Source organism: Astyanax mexicanus, unplaced genomic scaffold, assembly GCF_023375975.1.
Source record: "Astyanax mexicanus isolate ESR-SI-001 unplaced genomic scaffold, AstMex3_surface scaffold_31, whole genome shotgun sequence".
Lineage (NCBI taxonomy): Eukaryota > Metazoa > Chordata > Actinopteri > Characiformes > Acestrorhamphidae > Astyanax > Astyanax mexicanus.
The window spans coordinates 2,847,195-2,873,786 of NW_026040041.1; the positions used below are offsets into that span (position 1 = coordinate 2,847,195).

A 26,592-nucleotide genomic window follows, 5' to 3' on the forward strand; every position below is an offset into this window, starting at 1 on the left:
GATGTTCAGCTGATAAATCTGTGGTAACTGCATGATGATATCATGTTAATATAAACTAGAATCTCTGAGGAATGTTTCCAGTACCTTGTTGAATCGGTGCCACGAAGGATTAAAGCAGTTCTGAAGGCAAGGTGTACCAAATAAAGTGGCTGCTGAGAGTAAATGTCAGTATTAATACATAATGATGGATAAATACTTAAGTAATCATGATTAACCATCACTACCACAAAAAATAAACAAGAAACACAGCTTCTGCTGTCTAAAGTTGCACCTCATTGGTTGAAATAGTCAGCTGGTAGGAAAATGACCTTCAGACTTCAGCTGCCCCCTAGTGGAAAAAGCTTTTATCTCTTTATAGAAAAGGTACAGATTGAGGTCAATATCTGAGCAGTGCTGCTCATATAGCCACTCGTAATTTAAATTTACTTTAAAATCATTATTTAATTCAAGTGTCTTCAAACTTTGGATTTTTAGACTAGGGGTGTCCAAACTTTTTTGTTGGGGGCCAGAAGGAGAAATATATTTGAAGTCACGGGCCACAGACTCTGTAATAAAACAAATAATGAAATATACCACTTTAAATAATACATTTTCTTGATTATTTTATGTACACACCATTTTACTTCACTCACTATCTTTATCTATCTTTGACAGTGTTGTGTAAACTATTTTTCATATTGATGTTTAATTTAATGATGTCTCTTAATATTAAACTCCTTAATTACGGCAACTTTTAGACTCTTTGGCCCGCTTTTCTGCACTAGAAATGCGCACCCTCTCCGCTTTTAGACTCTTTGGCCCGTTTTTCTGCGCACTCTCTCCGCTTTTAGACTCTTTGGCCCGTTTTTCTGCGCTACAACTGCGCACTCTCTCCGCTTTTAGACTCTTTGGCCCGTTTTTCTGCGCTAGAAATGCGCACTCTCTCCGCTTTTAGACTCTTTGGCCCGTTTTTCTGCGCTAGAAATGCGCACTCTCTCCGCTTTTAGACTCTTTGGCCCATGTCTGACACCTGGCGCTCAAACTTTGAATCTCACATTATTAAAACCTGCTTAACAGCGGCTAACTTTCATTCTATTTCTAAAATACCTCGTGGGCCGCTCCAAAAAAGGAAACGGGCCGCAAATGGCCCACGGGCCGTAGTTTGGACACCCCTGTATTAGACCAATTCCAGATCATAGAACATCCAGACCAGAGATACCTGATGAAAAGTTGTAGTAAATTGTGTTTTAATTCTTCTTTTCAGATGGGATGATGCCTGCTGCAGATGGTGAGATCAATTTGAGTTCATTTTCCCAAAGAGACAGATCTTAAAATAAAAAATAAAATAAAGGTATATATGAAGCATGAACTTCATTTTAAATGATCTATTTTATACCCTGTTTCTCCACCTTTCCTCCAGAGAGACACTCCCTGTACTACATATATACCGGCCTCTCCAAAGACCTGGATCTACCAGGAATCTACGAGTTCACAGCTCTGGGGCTGCTGTGTTGTCAAGAGATCGACTACTACAACAGTAAGGAGCAGAAGAAGATTCCTAAACAGAGCTGGATGATGGAGAAGATGCAGGAAGATTACTGGGAAAAAGGAACCCAGTCTCGCAAGAGTAAAGAACAGTGGTTCAAGGTCAATGTGGATATTCTGATGCAGAGGATGAACCACAATAGCACGGGTTAGTAATTTATCAGTTACACAAGTGGACAAACTGTTGGTTTCCTGCAGGTAAAGAAAGGAAAATCTTGAAATGGTCAGAAAAAATAGCTGAGAAGAAAACTAACTAACTAACTAAAACTAAAACTAAAAATCAACTAATGAAAATCAGCAGAATCTTGGATAAAAATGATGGTTCCCGTTGAAAAGATTGGAAATAATTTGGGAATGTTAAACTGTAATAAGCATCACAGGTGTCTTTAAACTCGTCTTCAAAATCAGTCAATCTGCCCATTTTAACCCTCCTATTATGTTCGTCAGGAACAGCAATGGTGTTCCAAGGTCATTTTAAACCAGTTTGTGTTAAATTAACAAAAAGACGTCTGAAACCCCAAAAAATCCTAACAAGCAGTGTGAATATATTTTATTACTAAATCCATTACTAATTATTCTATCAATATTTAGTGCAATGGTGTTTTTTACCTCTAACAGGTGGTAATGTTTCAATTAGGATAATTCACTCGTTTTTCATTAAAATACAACAAATACCTGTTCAAACTTTCTTAATGTTCCCTACTTTATTACTTTTAAAAGACCTACAGAGATATAAAACACAATAGTTTTACACAACACCGAAACATAACACTGCAATTGTGTTTTAGTTTTAGTTTTTGTAGGGGGTGGTTGCAAATATGTGAGATAATTCATTTTCATTTTATATGTTGATTACTCTAATTAAGGCAAGCAGAAGAAGTTTCATACTGAAAAAATACTATTTTCTTAGATTTTCAAACTTTAAAACGAGTCAAATTGACCTGGAACATTAAAAGGTGAATCGTTATCAGTGGTAAAAGCTATAAAACCGTCTTCTGAACTGTAGCTAACCTCCCTGGACGTGACCGTAAGAGGAAAACTGAGGAGACGTTTAATACGACCGCTAATCAAAGAGCCCAGAACAACTTCTACAGAGATTCAGAGATAAAATCCAATATCAGAGTACATCAAAGTGTCAGATCACACAAAAAGACACTGTTTTAGTAAAAGTGAATTCAATAAAACATGACTTAGGAGGAAGGAAATCACTGGAATTTGCCAGAAAGCATATTGAAAAGCCAACAAGGCTACGTTCACATTACCAAGCTGAAGTGATTCAAAGCAGATTTCTTTTGCTAAATGTGTCTCAGATCTGATTTTTTCATGGCTGTGTGAACATGCAAAATCCGACATGAATGTGAACGGTCAATCTGAATTCATGCGTCTTTTTGCTTTTACACATTAGCATTTGCTAGTATTGACCCACACCCTTGACTGGGCAGAGAAGAAGAAAAGAGGGGGAGCGAACTCAGAGTATTGGGGTGGAGTTCGGGGCACCTTCGCTGTAAAGCGTGAAGCCGAAGCCCCCCCTCAAACGAAGAGAAACACGAGGAAGGAGGAAGATGGGGAGGAGGTGGGCGCGAGGTTTGTTCAATGAGCAGGTAGAGAGGAAGTGACTGTTTAAATAGGGAAGGAAGTGGGAGGAGTGAGGGCGTGGATCACTCCCAAAACTTAGTTATGACTAAGCTGTTTTATGCAAAAAAAACAGCAAAAGCAAACCAAAGCCTGGCATTTTTTCACCTCCTCGACCTGAGTATATACAGTGCCTTGCAAAAGTATTCATCCTTGATCTTTTCAACCTTTTGCCACATTTCAGGCTTCAAAATATAAAGATATGAAATTGTAATTTGTTTTTGTGAAGAATCAACAAGTGGGACACAATCGTGAAGTGGAACAAAAGTTATTGGATATTGTAAACTTTTTTTTTAAATAAAAAACTGAAAAGTGGGGCGTGCAATATTATTCAGCCCCATGTGTTAATACTCTGTAGTGCCACCTTTTGCTGTGATTACAGCTGCAAGTCTCTTGGGGTTTGTCTTTATCAGTTTTGCACATCAAGAGGCTGAAATTTTTGCCCATTCTTCTTTATAAAACAGCTGGGGCTCAGTGAGGTTGGACGGAGAGCGTTGGTTTGTGATGAACAGCAGTTTTTTTTTCAGCTCTTTCCACAGATTCTCCATTAGATTCAGGTCTGGAATTCGACTTTCTGCCATTCGAACACCTGGATACATTTATTTGTTTATTCCATTGTAGAGTTTGCTTTATGTTTTGGATCATTGTCTTGTTGGAAGATAAATCTCCGTCTCAGTCTCAGGTCTTTTACAGACTCCAACAGGTTTTCTCTTTCCAGAATGATCCTGTATTTATTTATCTCCATCCATCTTCCCATCAATTTTAACCATCTGAAGAAAAGCAGCCCCAAACCATGATGCTGCCACCACCATGTTTCACAGTGGGGATCAGGGTGTGTTCAGGGTGATGGGCTGTGTTACTCTTCATGGTTATGGGTCCATCAACAAGACAATGACCCAAAAACAGTCTGTTCAAACCTGAGACAGCTGGAGGAGTTTGTTAAACTTGTATTTATTATTTCAGTGACCATTGTGGTTTTTTCTTTCTTTAACATCAGTAAACCAACAATATGTTCCATGTGTGTGTTGATAATTATTTGTATCCACTGTATGTTTTTTAATGTTTTATGCTGTGATTATGGGTCTTTTCTGTTCTAATTTCAGATCTTCATGTCCTGCAGTGGAGATACGGCTGTGAGATCGAGGAGTCCAGTGGAGAGGTGAAGTTTCTGAGAGGGATTAGTGAGTTCGGTTATGATGGATCAGATTTTCTCTCCTTTGATATTGAAAACAGGCTCTGGATCACTTCAGTTCCACAAGCTGAACCAACCAAGAGGAAATGGGATTCTGTGGCCATCCTGGGACAGTACACCAAGGGCTACCTGGAGAAAGAGTGTGTGCTGTTGCTCACCAAGTTCCTGGAGTACAGAAAAGAATCACTGCAGAAAGCCGGTGAGTCTCAGGGTGTTTATATACAGCTGCAAGAAAAAGTAAGTGAACTCTTTGGGATTATACTTGGATTTCTGCATAAATTGGTGATTAAATGTGTTCTGATCTTCATCTACATCACAACAATAGACAAACACAGTCTGATTAAACTAAAACCACACAAAAATACATGTTAATATTCACAGTGAGAGTAAATAAAAGTATGTGAATCTTTGGATTTAATAACTGGTTGATCCTCCTTTATCAGCAAAAACCTCAACCAATGGTTTCCTGTAGCTACAGATCAGACCTGCAGAACTCTCAGGAGGAATTCTGGATCATTCCTCTTCACTAAACTGTTTCAGTTCAGCTATAATATTATGGGATATCTGGTGTGAATCGCTCTCTTGAGGTCATGATGCTGCAGCATCTCAGTTGGGTTCAGGAGGTCAGCACTCTCCAGAAAGAGTATTTATTCATTTTCTTCTGTTGAAGTCGTTCGGTTGTTGATTTACTTCTATGTTTGGGTCGTTTTTCTGTTACATCATCCTTCCTCTGTTGAGCTTCAGTTGGAGGACAGATGGTTCTAAGTGTTAGCATGTGCCAGAGATTTCTGTATTTAGTCTTCAGTCGACATTCTAGGATTCTTCCTCACCTCATTGATTTACCTCATGCTGCGCTGTGCTCTTACAGTCATCTTTACAGGACTTTACCACGCCTAGGGAGAGCAGCAGAAACAGTGCTGAACTTTCTCCATTTGTAGAGCGTCTGTCTTACCGTGGACACATGAACATCAAGGCTTTTAGAGATACTTTTGTAACCCTTTTCAGCTTCATGCAAGTCAACAATTCTTGAGCGTAGGTCTTCTGAGAGCTTGATCTTTTGTGTGAGGCATGATTCACATCAAGCAATCAAGCTTCTTAAGAACAGCAAACTCAAAACTGGTGTGTGTTTTTATAGGGCGGGGCAGCTTTAACCAACACATCCGTTAATCACATCACATCACAACACATGTGTGGTATTAGTTTAAGCAGACTGTGTTTGTCTATTGTTGTGACTTAGATGAAGATCAGAACACATTTAATGACCAATTTATGCAGAAATCCAAGTATAATCCCAAAGGGTTCACATACGTTTAAATGCAACTGCACTTATTTTCACGGTATGTTTCCTTTTTTCTTAGCACCACTGGATGTTCAAGTTTTCGCAAAACCATCAGTAAGTGACTCGAGTAAGCTGATCCTGACCTGCCTGGCTACTGGATTCTACCCCAAAGACGCGACAGTGATCTGGAGAAGATCCAGCTCACCTCTATCTGAAGATCTGATCACATCTTCTGCAGTCAGACCCAATGATGATGGAACCTACCAGCTGAGGAAGAGTGTGGAGATACTGGGAGCTGAGAAAGACCAGTACGAGTGTTACGTGACTCACAGAACCCTCAAAGAACCAGTCATTAAAAAACTGGGTAAATATATCAGATTTTTTAAACATTTGTCATTCTCTGTAAAAACGTCCATTTCTTAAGTACTGCATGAACTTTCTCCAAAATTAAAGTGACATTCCCTAGATTTTTGGTGAGAATTTGTAATTGCATTGAGAAAGGGTCGGCAATAGGCGAAGCACATTGCATGAAATTGCATCTGGCCCGTGAGGTTGTTTGAACTATTATGAACGATAAAAATAAAAAAATGAATATGTAAATAAAATGTTTCTCTGGTGAGCTTTTGTTTACGTTCCTCTAACAGTGATTTTTTTTGTATTTCAAACATTTTAATAGATTACAAAGGGAAATTTCAGCAAAATCATTATTTTCCAGTCCTTTCTTATTTTTTTTTTTTTGTTGTTGCTAAAATTTATCGCTATTGGGAAACTCACCCTTGTTGAAGTTTAAAACTTTAGAACCAAGTTTAGAAAAAGTTTGCATGCAATTAATCTGTTGTTTTTGTTTCAGAATTAACTACCCTGTAATTCTTTTTTTTTTTTTTTTTTTTTTACAAATCTCCCAGTAACATTTTTTATACTTTTTCTTTTCAGGTGGAGCACCAATCAACACCAATCTCCCAGAAGAGTTAGAAATGCTTCCACTCTTTTAAGCTTCTGCTCACCTGATGGTGATTAATGGGGTGAAACATGGTCAGATTAAGAAAAATAATCACCATTTACTGAAACTGAGCTGTCTTTTTTCTATTGAAATAATTGAAATAAGTTTACTTATACTTATTGTGGAATGAATGCATTTAAACTACGTACATATACATCTAAACAAGATTTTAGGATTTTAAAATAGTCCTGATGTGCTTTTATATCTTCTAAACACAAAATCTGCATGAAATTATACATACCTTTATTTACACTGCTGCCATATATAAGGGTCATTCCACTGAATAGGTGCCATTCCTGTCCCCAGGAAATTACATGTATAAATGTGCACACAAAATAACTTTAAAATACATTTTATTACTAAGCATAGTGTGTTGTACATTGACCTAATTCCAAAAGAAAAATATGTAATTAAAAAAATTATTAACATCTACTTACAACACTGAAAAAATAGCATTTGTTACCTGTTACTTCCACTCTCTAACTATAAACTTTACCATAAAATATAATTATTAAAATCCTTTAGATTTTTGCATTATTGTGCGACTCCAAATCCCATCTATGCTTTAAAAATATGTTTTCATAATAAATTCATAATATTTAAGTTAAAATACACAATTTAGTTGTGTCCCTGGGTTTCACTCAGTCCTGTTACCGTAACACATTACCCCTGAATCTGAAACACCTGGAACATTCTACAACAGGAAGTGACATCAGCTGGTTCTGGTTCTGAAGATCATGTGAAGAACAGAATTAAGTTCCTCGTTAGTTTTTTTCTGTATATTTGATCTTATTGTAATGATGACTGAGGAGCTCAATCTCAACACATCCCATTTTTTTATCTTTAAAATACAAATTTTGGGAAAAAAATCACTAGAATGAGCTCAGTGTCCTCATGCTATTAGCATAGCCGCCATTTAGCTATCATTCATGTTTTTGCTAATTCTATGCCAAAAACGTATTTGTTACTTTAATTCATGTTACTCATAACATAAAAAGTAACAGGAGTGAGTTTCAGTAACAGGAGTGAGTTTCAGTAACAGGAGTGAGTTTCAGTAACAGGAGTGAGTTTCAGTAACAGGAGTGAGTGCCAGTAACAGGAGTGAGTTTCAGTAACAGGAGTGAGTTTCAGTAACAGGAGTGAGTGCCAGTAACAGGAGTGAGTTTCAGTAACAGGAGTGAGTTTCAGTAACAGGAGTGAGTTTCAGTAACAGGAGTGAGTTTCAGTAACAGGAGTGAGTTTCAGTAACAGGAGTGAGTTTCAGTAACAGGAGTGAGTGCCAGTAACAGGAGTATTTTTTTTGGGTCATAGATATCAATTACTTCAACATGCAGTCTATAATTATTTCTTTAAAATAAATTTTTTCTTGAGAGAAAATTAAAGGAATTAGTGGACTTGCTTTTAAACATGCTTTTTAAATTTATGAGTTTTGTAAAAAATACTCAGATTAGAAACCTTGTAGAAAAAATGAAGTAAAGCTGCCTGAGTTTGACCAGTACATGTTATGAATAGTTAAATATATGTGTTATTAGATTCAGAGTTGAAAAAAACATTAAGTTTAATTTGGTTTAATTCAGAGTTACAACAAGCAAATGATTCGAGCAAACTGATTCGATGGAACGGCCCATATATATATATATATATAATCACAGCCTCTGCAGGCATTTAATCCAGTATATTACTAATGCATTGTTATTCTGTGAATTTTATTTCAGAATATAATAAATAAAATATCTACACCATCATTGTGGTCTGTTTCTTTTCTATTGTTTAGTTGTAATTCTAATACGAGATCCATTCAGAAAGCTCCAGTGTGTGCTCCTCAGGTAGTCCAGGGTGGTTTATAGGGTCAGTATCCTGTTTTAGATCAGATCTTTGAAGGAATTGATTTTTGTAACAGATATTTGCACGCCTGCATTCAGGACTGTATGTATTTTTGGAGATTAATGATATAACAGTATGTCATGTTTTAGATTTAGATCTTTAGCATTATTGACAGTAATGAAGTACATTTAATTGGTTGTTGCACGTATTATTGTACACCCATTAATATTATGCAAATTGAGTACTCTATGAACTCTATTATATATTATATTTTATATATTCACAAATTCAATAGCATTTCAGCAACTGTGTTTAATACAGTTAGGTGGCAGCAAACACACACACACACACCCTTTATATTTACAATACAAGCCAAGCCTATAGTATATTAAATGTAATATATTTAAAAATCAATAGAATTGAAACTATATTACACAGAAAATTAAATACAAGTGCGTATACATTTTTAAATATATAAAATTGTATATACAGCAGAATTGGCACTTTATTCAAATTCTAAAGGTGTGTGTTTGCTTCCACCTAGCTGTATCATACACACTTGTCTTTAGTTTTCTGTGTTTTATGTAGTTTAGATTCTATTGTTTTTAAATATATAACATTTAATATACAATAGATTTGGCACCTGTATTGTAAATATAAAGGCTGTGTGTATTTGCTGCCCCCTAGCTGTATTAAACACAGTTGCTGAAATGCTGTTGAATTCCTGAATATATAAAATATAATATATATTTTGCATAATATTAATGAGTGTACAGCCCCCCCTCCCCCCTTCTTAAAGTCATCTGTTCTTATCTGTGAACATTAATAGGTCATTTTATGCACTAAAAGTGATTTAGAGGTAAATAAATGAGTGTACAGATGTAAAGGTGGTCTAGAAATGTGCAAAAGTATATTTGTAAATAAGTAAATATTTTATAAGTAATAAGTATTTTAGAAGTATATTGAGTTACATTAAACTAAAAGTGTACTTCATAGTAGTATATATTTTTTAAAATACAATATATAGTACTTTTTAAAAATTATGATCAAAGTTTACTAAAAAAAATTAATTCAAGCATAATATTAATGTACCTTTAATATATTTTAAATAAGTACATAAATCAGCATACTTAGACATTTTTCAATATGTTCTAAGTACAATTAAGTATATTTTTTTCACCAGGATTATCCAGAGCAACTTTCTACAGTGATCAATCGCAATTAATCACAGAATGTTAGTATTTAATCGATCGGCAGCTCTAGTTATTATTTTTGCATAATTATTTTAAAGTAAAAAATGACATATTTGGTTATTTAACCAGATCTGAACAAAGTGATAAAAATGAAGACTGATATAAAGATACAGACCGTTATAATCTACCTGGTAACAGCTGATGATTGAGGTTCTGATTGGTTCATCATTCTTTAAAATCCTCTTTAAACTGAAAGTAGTTTATCAGCGGATTTACTCCAGCGACCAGTACAGACCCTGATCTCACCAACAGCACCAGTTAAACCAGTTCCTGCCCCAGTGCGGATCAGCAGAGAGACAGTGGAGCTGATGGGGGAGTCTGAGGTTTGGGTTTTGCTGGTTTTTGGGGTTTTTCTCCCGAGTTATGGAGGTAAGTTTTCTCCTGCAGAATCTCAGAATAATACTGTAATCAGTTTAAGATAAAAAAGCAGAAGAAATACAGGTAATTTAACAATAAAATATTGTATATAATAAATGCAGAACTTTCCGATCAACCATTCAAATAAATAAATAAATAACTAAATAAATATGAAAATCTCACATTAGCTTCTAATGAAAATAATTTAGACTTTCAGGGTAGAAAAATGAACACAGAACGTGTCTTAATATTATTATTAATCCAAATACTAAATATGTGTTTGCGTATATTTTTTTGATTATGTATATTGAGTACCTTTATATTATTACTACTATTTTTTATATTATATATATATATATATATATATATATATATATATATATATATATATATATTATTTTATATTATAATTATATTATTATTACTAATATTATTATGTTTATTTTCTTGGTCTTTTTATATTCTTAGTTTCTCTTATAATTAAAAGGGAAAGTACTTTGTACAATGCTCTTTTAGGATTTATTTTTTGTTTGTTTGTTCATTTGTATACTTGGCATTACATTCTATTTGTGCAAAAAAAAAAAAAGAGAAAAAAAGATGTAATTGTAATTGCAATTTAAAATTTGAGAATTTTGAAAAAAATGTATATAGAAAAAATGTGCTTATTTTTTACACAGACAATATATACTCCTGTTTTTATCAGTTGCGCTCTCATTAATACAGATGTGTTTTTCAGAACCTGATGTACCTGTGTATGTTTTCTGTTTGCTAAAACGGGTAATAATATGTGGTGCACTTTGTAGACAGTCCCTTACTTCTCGGCTTTAAAGAACTCTATCCATCCTGTAAACGCAGGTCTATCTGTTCGGTTTACAATTCTTAACAATTAGAATATATTAATATTAGAACTGTTGCACAGATTTTTATTAGCTTCCAAAAATAATGTAGATTTTCATGCTGGAATAGAGAACACTGAACGTGTCCAGTGATTAAACACTTTTATTTTATTTAGAGAAATGAAAGTTATTGCATTAGTGATAAATGAGGTTGTGAAGAAGAGGATTTGTGGTGTGAGCGTTCTGTAGTCTCGGTTTGAGTGTAGTTTGTGTGGTAAAGTGTAAAAAATGCAGAACAGACTCTAAAGAGAAGAGCAGAAGGTGGAGTTTCACATCTGAATTCAGTGGTTTTAATATATGTATACTTACTATATGTTCATTATATTTCATTGCATAATGTTGCTGATATGCTACTTGATAAAAAAATAGAATATACAAATTAATATTAATAATTCTAAGGGTTACATCTAACAATTACTAGAGAGATCAATAGATAAACAGAGAGGCAGAATGAGGCAGGATGGCTGCACAGCAAAAAATGGCTCCCACCAATCGCTATTGTCTGGCGCTTGCTACAGTGTCCATGGTGGTTACTAAGGTGTTGCTTAGTGGTTGTGAGGTAGTGGCTAAGGTGTTGCTATGGTATCCTTGGTGGTTGCTATGATGCTGCTAAATGGTTGCTAGGTGGTTGCTAAGCAGTTGCTATGCTGTCCATGGTGGTTGCTAAGGTCTTGCTATGGTATCCATGGCGATTGCTAAGGCATTGCTAAGCAGTTGCTAGGTGTTTGCTAAGGTGTTGCTTTGGTATCATTGGTGGTTGCTATGGTGCCGCTAAGCAGTTGCTAGGTGGTTGCTATGGTGTTTTTTTATGGTGTCTGTGGTGGTTGCTAAGGTGTTGCTAAGCAGTTGCCAGGTGGTTGCTAAGGTTTTGCTATGATATACATGGTGGTTGCTAAGCTGTTTGCTAAGTGGTTGCTATGGTATCCGTGGTGGTTGCTATTGTTTTGCTAAGCAGTTGCTAGGTTTTGAAATGGTATCCATGGTGGTTGCTAAGGTGTTGCTAAGCAGTTGCCAGGTGGTTGCTAAGGTTTTGCTATGATATACATGGTGGTTGCTAAGCTGTTTGCTAAGTGGTTGCTATGGTATCCGTGGTGGTTGCTATTGTTTTGCTAAGCAGTTGCTAGGTGTTGATATGGTATCCATGGTGGTTGCTATGGTGTTGCTAAGCAGTTGCTAGGTGGTTGCTAGGTGGTTGCTATGGTGCCTGTGGTGGTTGCTATGATGTTGCTTAGCAGTTGCTAGGTGGTTGCTATGGTGTCTGTGGTGGTTGCTATGCAGTTACTAGGTGGTTGCTAGAAACAAATTATAAATTGTCCCTTTTATTTTTTTTATTTGGTCTACAGTGAAAAATATATAATGTGCTATATAAAAAACTCACAATAGTGAAGAAAATTAATTTAAAATGTAATTTGTTTCTTCTTCTGTGAATATTATAAAAAAGAACAAAACAAACAATTCCCCTATATATAGTGTGCATTTTGTTTTGTATTTATTTTTATATAATTTCATGAATGTGTCTACCAGCCTGCCAAAAACAATTTTACATTTAATGTCATTTTCTTTTTTTTATCTTATATAAAATAACTGATTGCTCTTAAAAGGGAGACTTTTTGTTGGTATATGGTGATTTACTGAAATGTCTCAGATATGAATAAATATAAAAATAATGTGTGCAATAATGAATATTTAATAGGATAATCATTATTTTATTGTTTATGATGGTAGTAAAGTTTAATCAGAAAGTTCTCTGTCCAGAATTCTTCTATATCACGTGATTTCTGGTTATACAGTTGGTGAAGACATCTTGAGTAAGAGCTGATCTCAGGTCTGTCTCACCTCCACACTTTGCTTGCTCTGTGGTTTCAGATCCTTGGTTTGGGTCACGTACCATACAGCTCACGGAAACCCCGCAGCGCGTGTGCTTCTGAACAGGAAACAGTTAAACCAGATTAATCCAGCTTTTGTAGAATAAACCACTATAAAGAAATCCGGTGTTTAACCAAAAAACTGTCAATATATTCAGAAGTCATTATGAAGCTACACACAGACTACTTTTCATTGAGTCAAAGTGTCGTTTTGTCAGTGTTTCCCATCAAAAGATGAACTTAAATATCTGCAGAAATGTGGGGGGTGTACTTACTTCTGTCATACACTGTAAGAGAAGAGGATAGTGAATTAAAATAGACAGATTTTAGGGGTATAGCAGCACCCTGGCCAGTAGAGAAGGCAGTAACTGAGATTTATGTTGGTTTACTTTCATCGTTTTAAGCCTTTATCCAACAAAAAGACACAATACTGTAAATCCTGTGTTCCTGTTTGAAGTTTGGGGTTCTTCCTGCTGCGATTCTATAATCACTATTTCTCACAGTTTCAGAGCCGCCAGTGGTTTCTATGTTTATCGACTCTCCTCCACCTGGACCGAACCTGCAGAGCCTGACCTGCGTGGCCACAGGCTTCTACCCCAAATCCCTGAAGATGATTCTGAGGAAATCTGGTGCTCCAATATCTGAAGATCAGATAAAATCCACTGGAGTCAGACCCAGCGGTGATGGAACCTACAATCTGAGCAAGACCCTGGAGGTTCTGGAGAACGAGAAGCTGAATGAATACGACTGTTACGTGACTCACAGCTCCCTCAAAGAACCAATCATTGTACATTTAGGTAAGTATTTTCGTTACAGTTACAAGAGAAAAAATACAAAAACCACACAACCCTAGTGAAAAAAGTAGATTAAAGTATACTAAGCATTATTAATTATGCACATTATTAATCAGTATATTTAAAGAGTGATAAAATAGAACAATTTTTTGTACTTATTATACTTTAATTGTATAAAAAAAGTTGTGCTAAGTGAACTTAACTGTACTAAAATGGAACTATTTTAAATATACTTAAGTAACATTTAAACATTCAAACTACATTATTTGTAATTAAAATGATATAAATTTGCACTAAATTCATATTGAGTATACTAGTCGTATGTTATTTTCGCCACTATTTAATATAATTTAAGTTTATTTGTGTGAGCTTTCCGACTGAACATCTAATATAAAAATATATTAAAAATGTGATTAAAATATTATAGATTTAACATCACCTTCATTTTGAGGAGTGTGTAAAAACTGGGGAAAACAAAAGCAATATATCTCATCGCTACACATTTTTTTAAAGTAAACTTTTTAAGTATAAATTTAACACATAAAAGTTCATTATTAAATATGCAAATTTGACTCATTTAGACTCATTAAGTAAAAGCATTTTCATAAAATAAAAAAGTAGATTAAAGTATACTAAGTATTATTATGCACATTATTAATCAGTATATTTAAAGAGTGATAAAATGGAACAACTTTTTTTTGTACTTATTATACTTTAATTATATAAAAATAAATAGTACAAAAAAAGTATTATTTAAAAAGTGTTAACTAACTAACTATTTTAAATATACTTAATAAGAAACATTTAAACATTTTAACTACTTCATGTATGTAACCCCATATTTTAAATATGTTTACAGTAAAATTATAATATATTTAATAATGAGTATTACAACTGTATCACTATTTATTATACACCAGATTTATTAGATTATATGTACTAAGAATTGATGTTAAATATGTTAAATATGATTCTTGCTCCTGTATTTTGTTAATAGTGTAGCACACTTCTAGTATACTTTATACGTTGGGTATAAAAATAAATTTTAATATACTGCACTACAATTTTTAGCGTGTTACAAACGTACTATTATTTTTTTAATTTGACATTTAAATGTGTTATTTAACACTGTATACTATAATTTGCTTATATTTATAATTACAGAGTATTGAAATACATTTAACTGTTATATTAATGTAATACATAAATATATTTTTGAAAATGTTACCAGTGTAGTGATTTAAATTACTTTCTAAAAAAGTTAAATGATGATACATTCACGCTCACTTTAAGTGAACTACTGTAACAGTAGAACAGCTGTTTTTAACACACTTTTCTAAAAAATTACAAAAGTATATATCTGGAAATAAGTATTTTAGAAGTATATTGAATTATATTAAACTGTATTAAAGTGTACTTCATAGTAGTCTATTTTTTTGAATGCACTATATTGTACTTTTAAAAAGTATGATCAAAGTTTACTTTCAAACGTTTAATAAAAGCATAATACTAATGTACTTTTAATATAAATTTTTAAAGTAAGTATATAAATCAGTTTTATCTGTATTATTTACAGCATACTTAGACATTTCTTAATATGTTTTAAGCACAATTAAAGTGTATTAATTTTATATGTTAATCAGGGAACAGCTGCTGGATTGATTTTATTTTAATTGAGTTTTTAATGTTTTTTCTCTGTTTTTTGTTGAAGGTGTGCACTGGGTGTTTTGGCTGCTGCTCAGTGTTGGTTTGCTGATTGGGATCATTGTACTCGTGTGTTGTCTTTGTGTTGAAAACAGAAAAGACGCCTATGCTATCTTCGTGTGTTCTGATCTGATTTGTTCCTGTTTGTCTTTGTGTGACTCAGTGTAAAAATCAATGTTCTGTAATCCGGTATAATCTGATCGCTCTTTATTCATTATGTTGTGTTAATAGTGCTGCATACAGTGAAATAGTGAAAGAATCGTTCACTTTGTGGCAAATATATATATATATGTGGCATATATATATATATATATATATATATTTATATTTATACATTAAAAAAAACTCCTTTCTATGTGTTTGTTTTCCCTGAATGTGATTGGCTGATCAATGTTTCATGTTTAATATAAGTTTCTAAAGATGTGAAATACAATTCTGCTTCTAGAATTTCTAAATTGTGGAATGTTATGAAGATACAAGACAATTAATTGTATAAATAGTATAAATAATCTGGCACTGAATTTGAAACAGGACATACAGAGGACTGAAATGACGTTACTCTCATAAAGCGATAGTTTACTAAAATACCACTTAATAAAATGATAAATAACATAAAAGTAAAATACAACAAGGTCACAGACTGTGACAGAATGGGTCTGCCAGGCTTAGTTTTTCTGTTTTCTAACTCCCCAAAACATAAAATACCGTTCTGCCCCTGTTTAGTACTCACTATTTTAGTTATATGCTAGCTTGGCCATTTACACAATGTTTAAATAATTCTTACTAGTGATGCTACCCTTGAACCTGAAGCTTCGAGGCGTGTGTTGAAAAAACGACACGCATTGGTTCGAATCACTGAGCCGATGCTTGATTCGTTCTACAAAGATCACGTGACCAATGACGTCCGAAGCTTCATTTCGGCACACAACCACGTGACTGCTTCAGGGAAAGATTCAAAAGCGGCAAATCCTGGCGCGCAGTTCGAGGGTTGTTAGCGGAGAGAGACACAGAGACACAGAGACACAGAGACACAGAGACACAGAGACACAGAGACACAGAGACACAGAGACACAGAGACACAGAGACACAGAGACACAGAGACACAGAGACACAGAGACACAGAGACACAGAGACACAGAGACACAGATAAGATAAGATAAGATAAGATAAGATAAGATAAGATAAGATAAGATAAGATAAGATAAGATAAGATAAGATAAGATAAGATAAGATAAGATAAGATAAGATAAGATAAGATAAGATAAGATATAGATAAGATATAGATAAGATATAGATAGATCATATATAGATAGATAGATAAGATATAGATAGTAGATAATAAAATATTAGAATGGAACCAGTAAGAAAAAGAGGCCGTTCTGAAGTTTGGGAACACTTTGAACTTTTGCCATCAAATAAGGTAGAAAATTATTATTTAGAAAATATAAACTTTGAAAGAAAACTATGCCTTTTAGACATATGGCATTTTATTAGTTCTGTAAGAGTGTACAATAATTATATATATATATATATATATATATATATCCTCATAGTTCAATGTGTGTACTGTCATGGCATACATCCAGTAAAAGTGTTGCCTTATGAAAACATATTTTGAAATAACCAACTGAACCCCAGCACTGTGGAAAATTTTTTATTCCTAAATAAAAACTAAATTACACATGTACATAACCATGTCCATTAAATATGTGCCCCCTGCCCCTTACACAAGCACCTTCACCTTTATGAGCATACATTTCTTTCATCAAATTCTTCCATATCCCCCATGCAGCATATCTACATGAGCCTTGCCTATGGAAAAATAGGCAATGGACTAGTGATACATGTAAACATGTTACAAACCCTGCTTGGAAAGATGTGAATAATAGTGAATAATATAATTTTAAAATTTGGTATATTAACAGATTAATAACATGGTGAAGGGAAAAAAGCAACAATGTGAATGCAATTAGAATTACAAGTGTAGTTTCTCCAGTGTGCCTTATCAAGGTACATTCTAAGTGTATTATATATTAATTAAAAATATATTACAGTTATGTCTTTTAATATAATGCATTAAATTATCCAGACATCAAAGTATTCTTCCATTTCCTTTTTTCAGTTTTTATTTAAACCTCAAATGTCATGTCATTAAATACACAAAGCACTTTCAGGTTTTGCCCACCAGGTGCCGCTGATGTCCACTGTGTTATGAAGCTCCGAGTAATGAACCTTTTTTCGATACAATTAGGAAAAAGGCTTCAGTGCTTCAGAAAGCCTCGGTTTGCCATCACTAATTCTTACTCTTACTGTAGGATTTTGCTAAGCAGAGACAGATACTTTGGACATAATCTTTCATACTTACATGGGGTAGCAGTTGTGGTTTCTGGCAGACAAAGGAATTACAAAATGGTTTAACCTGGTCTTTTATAGGCCCAGGACAAGTTGGAGCATGCCCAGTGTGGGCCAAGTGGTTTGACCTATCTAGAGGGGAAAAGAGTTTTCAGCTATTTTTGTTTTTATACATTTTTTTTTGTTATGATATGATTTTGTAAAACTCTGTTTAGAAAGATGTATTAATGCTGTACCCATCTTTTTAAAATCTGAATGTGGCAGATATATTTGTGAAATATTTGTTTAAATATTTGGCCCCCAACCCCCCCCCCACCCTAAAATGGTATGTCCTTCCTAAATTAACCACTAGGGGAAGGCTATATAAGGAGTCAGTCTTCCATGGCTGCCAGAGTGGAAATAAGTAGAAAGACAGTGATATTGTGGATCACTGCTTCTGTAAAGATTAAGAGTGTTTTGAAAAAAAAAAAAAAAAAAAAAAAAAAAAAAAAAACACAATTTGTGGTGTTGTTGAACCTCTCTAAATTATATATATACTTTATTTTATTTTATTTTTTTGTAAATATTTTTTTCCTCTTCATTTTTTCATCAAATGGACTCATTTTTTTTCCATCAAAAGCACCAATAAACACACATTTGCACTGAAGGTGCTATGTTGTTTGGTCAATTTTTATGTGTAGAGGTGGACATTTTTAGCAGTCCCATTTAAAAATTTAAAAGAGGCCCACAACCCTGGCGGACTCTAATACCCGCACTGCAAAGTGTGACACAGACATAAACATAACTTAGACAAGAGACAAGAGAATAGTGTAATTTAAGAGTAATAGTGTACCAGTTAGGTATGATGGGGGGATACACTGGGAATAACAGTACCAGTATAAACACTAGTGCAAAATGAGTGCCAGTACTGTGCAGTACTGTAACAGGAGTGATTATATTTGTGGTAAATATCCATTATTTGAACATACTATCAACCATTACTTTAAAATAAAAACTTTCTTAAGAGAAAATCAAAGGAAATATATTAGTGGACTTGCTTTTAAACATGCTTTTTAAATGTCACATGAGTTTTATAATCCTATTCGAATGAGAAACCTTGTAAAAAAGTAAGTAAAGCTGTCTGAGTTTGATCAGTGCATGTTTTGAAAAGTTAAATATATGCCTCTGCAGACATTTAATGCAATATATTGCTAATGCGTCGTTATTCTGTGAATCTTATTTTAGATATAATAAATAAAATAAATAAATTTTTGCATTGTTTTGTTGTAGTTCTGATATTTTCTGAGATTTCCTTGTTTTTTGCTGCACAGCTTATTTTAGATCAGGAGATATGAGATCCATTCTGAAAGCTTCAGTGTGTGCTCCTCAGGTATTCCAGAGTGGTTTATAGGTTCAGTATCCTGTTTTAGAACAGATCTTTGAAGAAATACATTTTTGTAACAGAATTTAATGTATTTTTTGATGATTATTGATAAAACAGAATGTAATTTTTTAGATTTAGATCGTTAGCATTACTGACAGTAATAAAGTACAATTAATTGGTTATTGCACGTATTGTACACTCATTAATATTATGCAAAATGAGTACAACTCTATTATGTATTATATTTTATATATTCACAAAACAAATATCATTTCAGCAACTGTGTTTAACACAGCTAGGTGGCAGCAAACACACACATCCTTTATATTTACATTACATACCAAGTCTATTGTATATTAAATAACAGACCGAATTTAAACTATATTACACAGAAAACTAAAGACAAGCGTGTATAAATTTAAAAATATATAAAATTTAATATACAGCAGAATTGGCACTTTATTAAAATTCTAAAAGGTGTGTGTGTGTGTTTGCTGCCATCTAGCTGTATCATACACACTGGTATGCTTCATTGGGTATAAAAATATATTTTAATATATTGTACTACAATTTTTAGCTGGTTAAAAATGTACTTTTAAATGTGTTATTTAACATTGTATCCTATAATTTACTTTCCTAATTATAATTTTAGAGTGCTGAAATACATTTTAACTGTTATATAAATGCAATACCTAAATATATTTTTAATAAGTTTTACCAATGTAGTAATTTAATTTACTTTCTAAAAAGTTACATGATACATTGCACTTTAAGTGAACTAGTTGTAACAATTGTAACAGTTGTTGTTAACACACTTTGCTAAAAATGTACAAAATATATATCTGGGTATTTTAGACGTATACTGAATTACATTAAACTAAAAGTGTACTTCATAGTAGTGTATTTTTTTTATACACTTTATGGTACTTTTTAAAAACTTTCAAACATCTGATGAAAGCATAATATTAATGTACTTTTAATATATATTTATGTAAGTTCATACATTTGTAAGTATAATTACAGCATACTTAAACATTTCTGAATATGTTTTAAGTACAATTAAGTATATTACAACAGTGCTTCGTTGTTTACTTCAAAATATTGAGATCAATCGCAATTAATCACAGAATGTTGTTAATTCTTTACATCTATTGGAAGCTCTAGTTTATTATGCTTCATTATTTGAAAATAAAAAAAATGATATATTTGGTTATTTAGCCAAATGTGGCCACAGTCATATAAATATGAAGCTCTCCTGAAGACTCTGATATAAAGATACAGACCGTTATAATCTACCTGGTAACAGCTGATGATTGAGTTTTTTCTGATTGGTTCATCAGTCTGTAAATTCTTCTTTAAACTGAAAGTAGTTTATCAGCGGATTTACTCCAGCGACCAGTACAGACCCTGATCTCACCAACAGCACCAGTTAATATATAAAATATATAAAATAATAAAATATAAAATAAATAAATAAAAAATATATAAAAAATATATATAAAATATATAAAAAACAAAGTGTGCAATACATGCAATATGAAATATATAATAATTAATAGGTAAATCGCTATTTTATGATACAAACATATATGTACTAATATATAAATGAACATGAATTGCTGTCAGAAAGTTCGCCTAGAATTATTTTTTAATCACGTGACCCACGCTCAACACTTTTGCATGTTTGCAGAACAGCACTGCAACAAATTCCCCTCAGGTACTAATAATATGGCAGTAAAGTAATGAAATAAAAACGAAATGACTTGTGGTACTTTAACCTCTTTCTTACAGCAGTGCACTAGGTGTGGTTTCATATTCATGGTGTCGGTCACGTACTTTACAGCTCAATAACCCTCAGAAACCCACTGCGTGCTGCTTCTGGTTTCTGGTTTGCGCTAAAACAGGAAATGCAGTTCAACTCTAGCTTTTGTAGTTCTTAAAGCGTCTATAGAAAAGAAACCTAGTGTTTGACCAAAAAAAACTCAAACTACATAAGATTATACAGGGGATAGTATCCCACGCGAAGCAATTACCTGATTGATCATTTCTTTTATACAACATACAGTTAGTTCTGACCTCACAATCTGATTGGTTGAGAAGTGTTCTAAGAGTGCAGATATATTTTTCAGTATGTCTTGCTGCAGTATGTGTTTAGGAAGGTGGGTTTGGACAGAATCTCCTTTGTTAGAGACATTTCTTTGTTTTAATTAAGTAGTATTTTGTAGATGTGGATGTAATACTTACTATTTTCTGTAAATATTTTATGTAAATATGTGATGCTTTTGGTGGGGCCACAAATGTTGGTCCTGGGTGCCCAGCTGTGTTATGCCAAATGTTCCCACACTCGCCAGCACCACACTTCACTACTGCTTTACAGTCTTTAGCCATATGTGCTGTTGAGGCACAGCATTTGAAACATATCCCTTTCTTTCTTCAAGCGGCTTTGCCCTAAATGCCCTGCCTTTCCTGAGTGCTTTATTGTGAATGTGACAGTTTTTTTCCTGACCCATCGCTCTTCCTCATGGAAATATCCTCTGTAGGGCCATAAGCCGAAGAGACATCTGTTTTGCAGACCGATATGGCATTTCTTGTATTATGAGACCTAAATGTAGATATGTCTGTTCTTTTTGGGTACACTGCTAGAGCTGTTGTGAATAGTTCATTCCTGGTTTGGCCCTCACCACAGATGAACCCTGCAAAGACATCAAATGGAGGAAACCCGCCACCATTGCCCTCCTTATATCACGAACCATATGATATCCATCTTTCTTTAAGAGCAAAGGAGGTTTTTCAATAGTTGAACCAATGACACGGGCTGTATCAAGATACGACAACCCTGGTGAGTAGCCTTCCTCCTGAGCACAGTTAAACTTCATAAAAAGCTCCCCTAGCTCCCTTAACTTTGTAGCATCTTCAGCTAAATTTCTGGATATATTATACAGTCTCTTAAACAAGGCACATTCAATCACTTCTGGAGAAGCATAACAATCCTGGAGTTGGTGCAAAGCTCTCATCAGGGCTCTTTCAGGGTTGCTGGTTTGTGAGCATATCCTCTTGACATGTTGGGCAGATTCTTTCTAGCCATTTTGAAATCAGATCCAATTCCTCAATGGCTGTGATACCTAAGCCTTTAAAAGCATTGTTAAAGGAAGACTGCCATGTCCTGTAACTCTTGGGTCTGTCATCAAGCTGAAATAAACATGTGGTGACCAAGTCACAGCGTGCTAGGTAGCGTGCAAGATCATCAGTTGTTGAACCAACTGCAGCTTGCTGGGGAACACACGACTGAGCTGTTGTGCTTATAGCGGGATGTGCTGGTTTAATATCCGCCCAGTACTCATTACTCCTCTTAAAAGTCCTACCAGCATTTTCTTGGTGTGGTGGTAAAAGTGTATCTTGTACTTTATTCCCAGCATCAGGTGGCTTATCGATGTATGCATGGCTTCCATGTGGAGTTCCCCATGTGAGGAGACTATGATCAGGAGCAAGCAGAAGAGTAGGAGTGGTGGGAAAAGGTTCAAAACTTTGTGAAATGAGCAGTCTCTGTTGTGTTTTCACAAATTCACTTGTACGCTCAGGAAAGTTTCTCTCCGACACTGATTTCCTGGAGTAACTCTTCATCATACCACCCTCCATTTCTTCAGCTGCCTCTAGTGCTTCAGCTTGTGCAATAGCTACTAACTGCAATTCTTTTTGTGCCTTCTCCAATTTTAACTGTGTCTCTCTTTCAGCTAATGCAGCCCTAATAAACAAAATTAAAATTAAGGGTTTAAAGCCAGTTCCTTCTAGGTTAGTAATTTACATCATATTATTATGGTATTATTTATTATTATTGGTTAAAATTATCATGAAACAAAATGACAACTGTTTATTATTGTGACACTGTGACAAATGCTATATATTAAATTAAAATTGGAGCCAGATTTTAGGGGTATAGTGGCACCCAGATTAGTAGAGAAGGCAGTAGATGAGATTTATGTCGTTTACTTTGATCGTTTTCCAACAAAAAGACACAAAACTGTAAATCCTGTGTACCTGTTTGAAGTTAGGAGTCATTCCTGGTGCAATTCTAATCACCACTTATCACAATTTCAGAACCACCAAAGGTGTATATGCTTACACATTATCCTCCACCTGGACCGAACCTGCAGAGTCTGACCTGCTTGGCCACAGGCTTCTACCCCAAATACCTGAAGATGATTCTGAGGATATCTGGTGCTCCAATATCTGAACATCAGATAAAATCCACTGGAGTCAGACCCAGCGGTGATGGAACCTACAATCTGAGCAAGACCGTGTTGATTCTAAAAGAATACGACTGTTATGTGACTCACAGCTCCCTCAAAGAACCAATCATTGTACATTTCCGTAAGTAAATGCTTTATTTTTCACACAAATGTACAGGTGTTGGAGAATGAAACTGAAACACCTGGTTTTAGAGCACAATAATTGATTGTGGTGACGGACAGTTCTGGTGGAAACAGGAGAGTAGAGGTGCACATTGAATTCTGCCGTGATTTGATCAGCCGTGGTTTTATGTTTTTTTGGATACAATCCAGGTTAGCACCCGAACATCCCTTTCAGACAGCTTCCTCTTACAGCGTCCACAGTTAATCCTGTTGGATGTGGTTCGTCCTTCTTGGTGGTATGCTGACATTACCCTGGATACCGTGGCTCTTGATGCATCACAAAGACTTGCTGTCTTGGTCACAGATGCTCCAGCAAGACGTGCACCAACAATTTGTCCTCTTTTGAACTCTGGTATGTCACCCATAATGTTGTGTGCATTGCAATATTTAGAGCAGAACTGTGCTCTTACCCTGCTAATTGAACCTTCACACTCTGCTCTTACTGGTGTAATGTGCAATTAATGAAGATTGGCCAACAGGCTGCTCTAATTTAACCATGAAACCTAAAATCCCACACTAAAATGGCGTTTCAGTTTCATGTTCAAACCCTGTACATGTTACTGTAACAGGGAAAAAACACAAACTACACAATTTTAGTTTGTTTCAATAACAGCTGCTTGATTGATTTAATCTTAATTGAGCCTTAAATGTTTGTTTTTTCTTGAAGGTGTGCACTGGATTTTTTGGGTGCTGCTCATTGGAGGTTTGATGATCGGGTTCCTTGCCCTCGTGGGTTGTGGTCTTTGTGTCATCTGTGGGTGTTGTTTTTCGGTTTGTTCCTGTTTGTCTCAATGTGACTGGGCGTGAAATCCGGTGTTCTGTAATCATATATAACCTGATTGCTCTCCGCTCATTATGTCGTCTTAATAGTGCTGCAGATTAGTGAAAGAATCGTTCACTTTGTTAGACAAGCATCAAATTTGGCAAAAATCCTCCTCATCTCCTACTTTTCACAAAAAAAAAAAACAATATAGTCACAATTTTCCAAGATGGACACCTTTCAATGTGGTTGCTAGGTGGATGCTAAGTTGTTGCTATGTTATCACTGTTGGTTGTTAGATAGATACTTTATTGATCCCCGAGGGGAAATTCTAGAATGGACAATGCCCCCACGTCCCGCGGGTTGAAGAGCCAGCAGTTCTTCACGGGAATAAACCCGATATTCCTCGCTGCCCCGCATGCTTACGATAAAAATATCCTTAGGATATAAATAAGATGCACACTAGATGTGTGTAGTAGCACAGAGACGATAAATAAACATTAAAAAAACTTGAAAAAACACACATAGGAGACGGAGCTACTGGAACAGGCAGCCACTCGCGTCAGGTGCCGGAAGTTATGTTGTTGACAAGTGATTGCTAGGTGGATGCTAAGGTGTTGCTACGGTATACACAGTGCTTGCTTTGGTGTTGCCAAATGATTGATTAAAGTTTTGCAATGTTATCCATGTTGGTTATTGTGTTGTTGTCAAGTGGTTCCTAGGTGGTTGCTAAGGTGTTGCTATGTTATCCATGGTGGTTGCTAAAGGGTTGCTTAGTGGTTGCTAAGGTGTTGCTATGGCATCCTTATTGCTTGCTATGGTGTTTCCAAGTGGTTGCTAGGGTATTGCTATGGTATCCATGTTGGTTATGTTGTTGTCAAGTGGTTACTTAGGTGTTGCTTTGTTATACTTGTTGGTTTTTATGTCATAGTCATTTGGAAGTTCAGTCATGTGACTGCTTTGATGCGTTCCCTCCTGTTGCCGCCCGCATCCGATTCAAAACCCTGACTCTGGCCTACAAGGCAAAAAACGGACCAGCTCCTTCGTACTTGATGGCACTGATGATCAAAGCCAGATCTGCACCAAGAGCTCTTAGAGCTTCCAGTACGGCTCGGCTCGAACCACCATCCCTCAAAACACACAGAAAACAGACATCCAGACTCTTCTCTGAGGTGTTGCACCAAGGTGGTGGAATAAACTTCACTCGCAGTCTTCAAACGTCGACTGAAGACACATCTTTTTAAAGAGTTCCTAAAAAAAGGTTCCTAGGGTTCTTAACATGATTAAGTTCTATGTATCTCTTGATCCTAGTCTACAAACTAGCTTTGGATATCTGAAGTAACTTTGAAGCACTGTTGTAAGTCGCTCTGGATAAGGGCGTCTGCTAAATACCGTAAATGTAAATGGTTGCTAGGTGGATGGTAAGGTGTTGCTATGTTATCCGAGTTGGTTGTTGTGTTGTTGTCAAGTGGTTGATGTGATCTGTCCTGATGGAGTGGATATATTCCGGTGGCTGTCGGGACAAAGAAACTCTATGGCTTGAGTTCATGTGAAAGTGAATGGGACTGAATGGGAGATGGAAAGAGGAACGAGGGATGATAAAAAGACAGATAGACGAGTGCAGGTCAGGAGGGCTGTGGATCATAGATGAAGGATCTGCTCTGAAGGAGCTCATGCAGTTTGGTGGCTGTCGTGCAAAAGGAAGACTAAAGGGATTTAGCATAGACAAAAATGAATGGGAGTCAATGGGAGGAAGGAGGGACGGAAACGAAACAAGTAAAACATAGCAAATAAAATTGGAAAAGTCAAAAAGGAAAGTACATTTTTGCTCGGTGGCCTAAACTGGGAGAGTGTATCTGAAAAGGTCAAGCAGAAGAGCAGTAGATGGGTGTGAACTTTTGCTACCTATTCATTCTTAATGGGAACAAATGCCATTGTTCTAGAGAATGTAGGTCCAGGTCATTATTCATGCAAAATACACAAAGTGAACAATTGTTCTGGAATATTCTCTTAATCTGCAGCACTGTTTTCAATGTCCTGAAGTGTTTTGTATTATTTATTTTTACTTCTTTACGTCTTCATATAAAATCTGATTGCAATTTTATTTGCTATGTTTTATTTTTTCTATAACTGATCATTTTATACATTTATATAATGCAATAGAAATTGCAATTGCTACTTTTGGCTGTTTAAACTTGGCATTAATTATTCAATACATTATAGTTATGACTTATATCAATCAACAAAACAAACTGTTGTAATGTTATCCTTTTCATTTTCAAAAAAAATCTAATGATATTGTTAACCAACAGTGTTCTTGATATAATCATATATTATTTTTTTTTTATTTTCTCCTAAATTCTACTAATGTAATTGGTTGCTAATGAA

General features: G+C 34.8%; 1 protein-coding gene across 3 annotated transcripts in view; it reads left to right on the forward strand.

Annotated features, from left to right (window-relative positions):
• LOC111190276 (class I histocompatibility antigen, Gogo-C*0101/C*0102 alpha chain-like) overlaps nucleotides 1-26,592 on the forward strand; it is a 163,417-nt gene that overhangs the window by 57,235 nt on the left and 79,590 nt on the right. For 2 of the 3 annotated variants that reach the window (XM_049472803.1, XM_049472804.1), the window contains 2 exons: nucleotides 1,244-1,267; nucleotides 1,400-1,626. In XM_049472803.1, the coding sequence (XP_049328760.1) occupies nucleotides 1,244-1,267; nucleotides 1,400-1,626 (251 nt within the window). Of the gene's footprint in view, nucleotides 1-1,243; nucleotides 1,268-1,399; nucleotides 1,673-4,259; nucleotides 4,548-5,706; nucleotides 5,992-6,560; nucleotides 8,373-26,592 lie in introns of those variants that run through there. The other variant, XM_049472805.1, reaches the window with a different exon arrangement.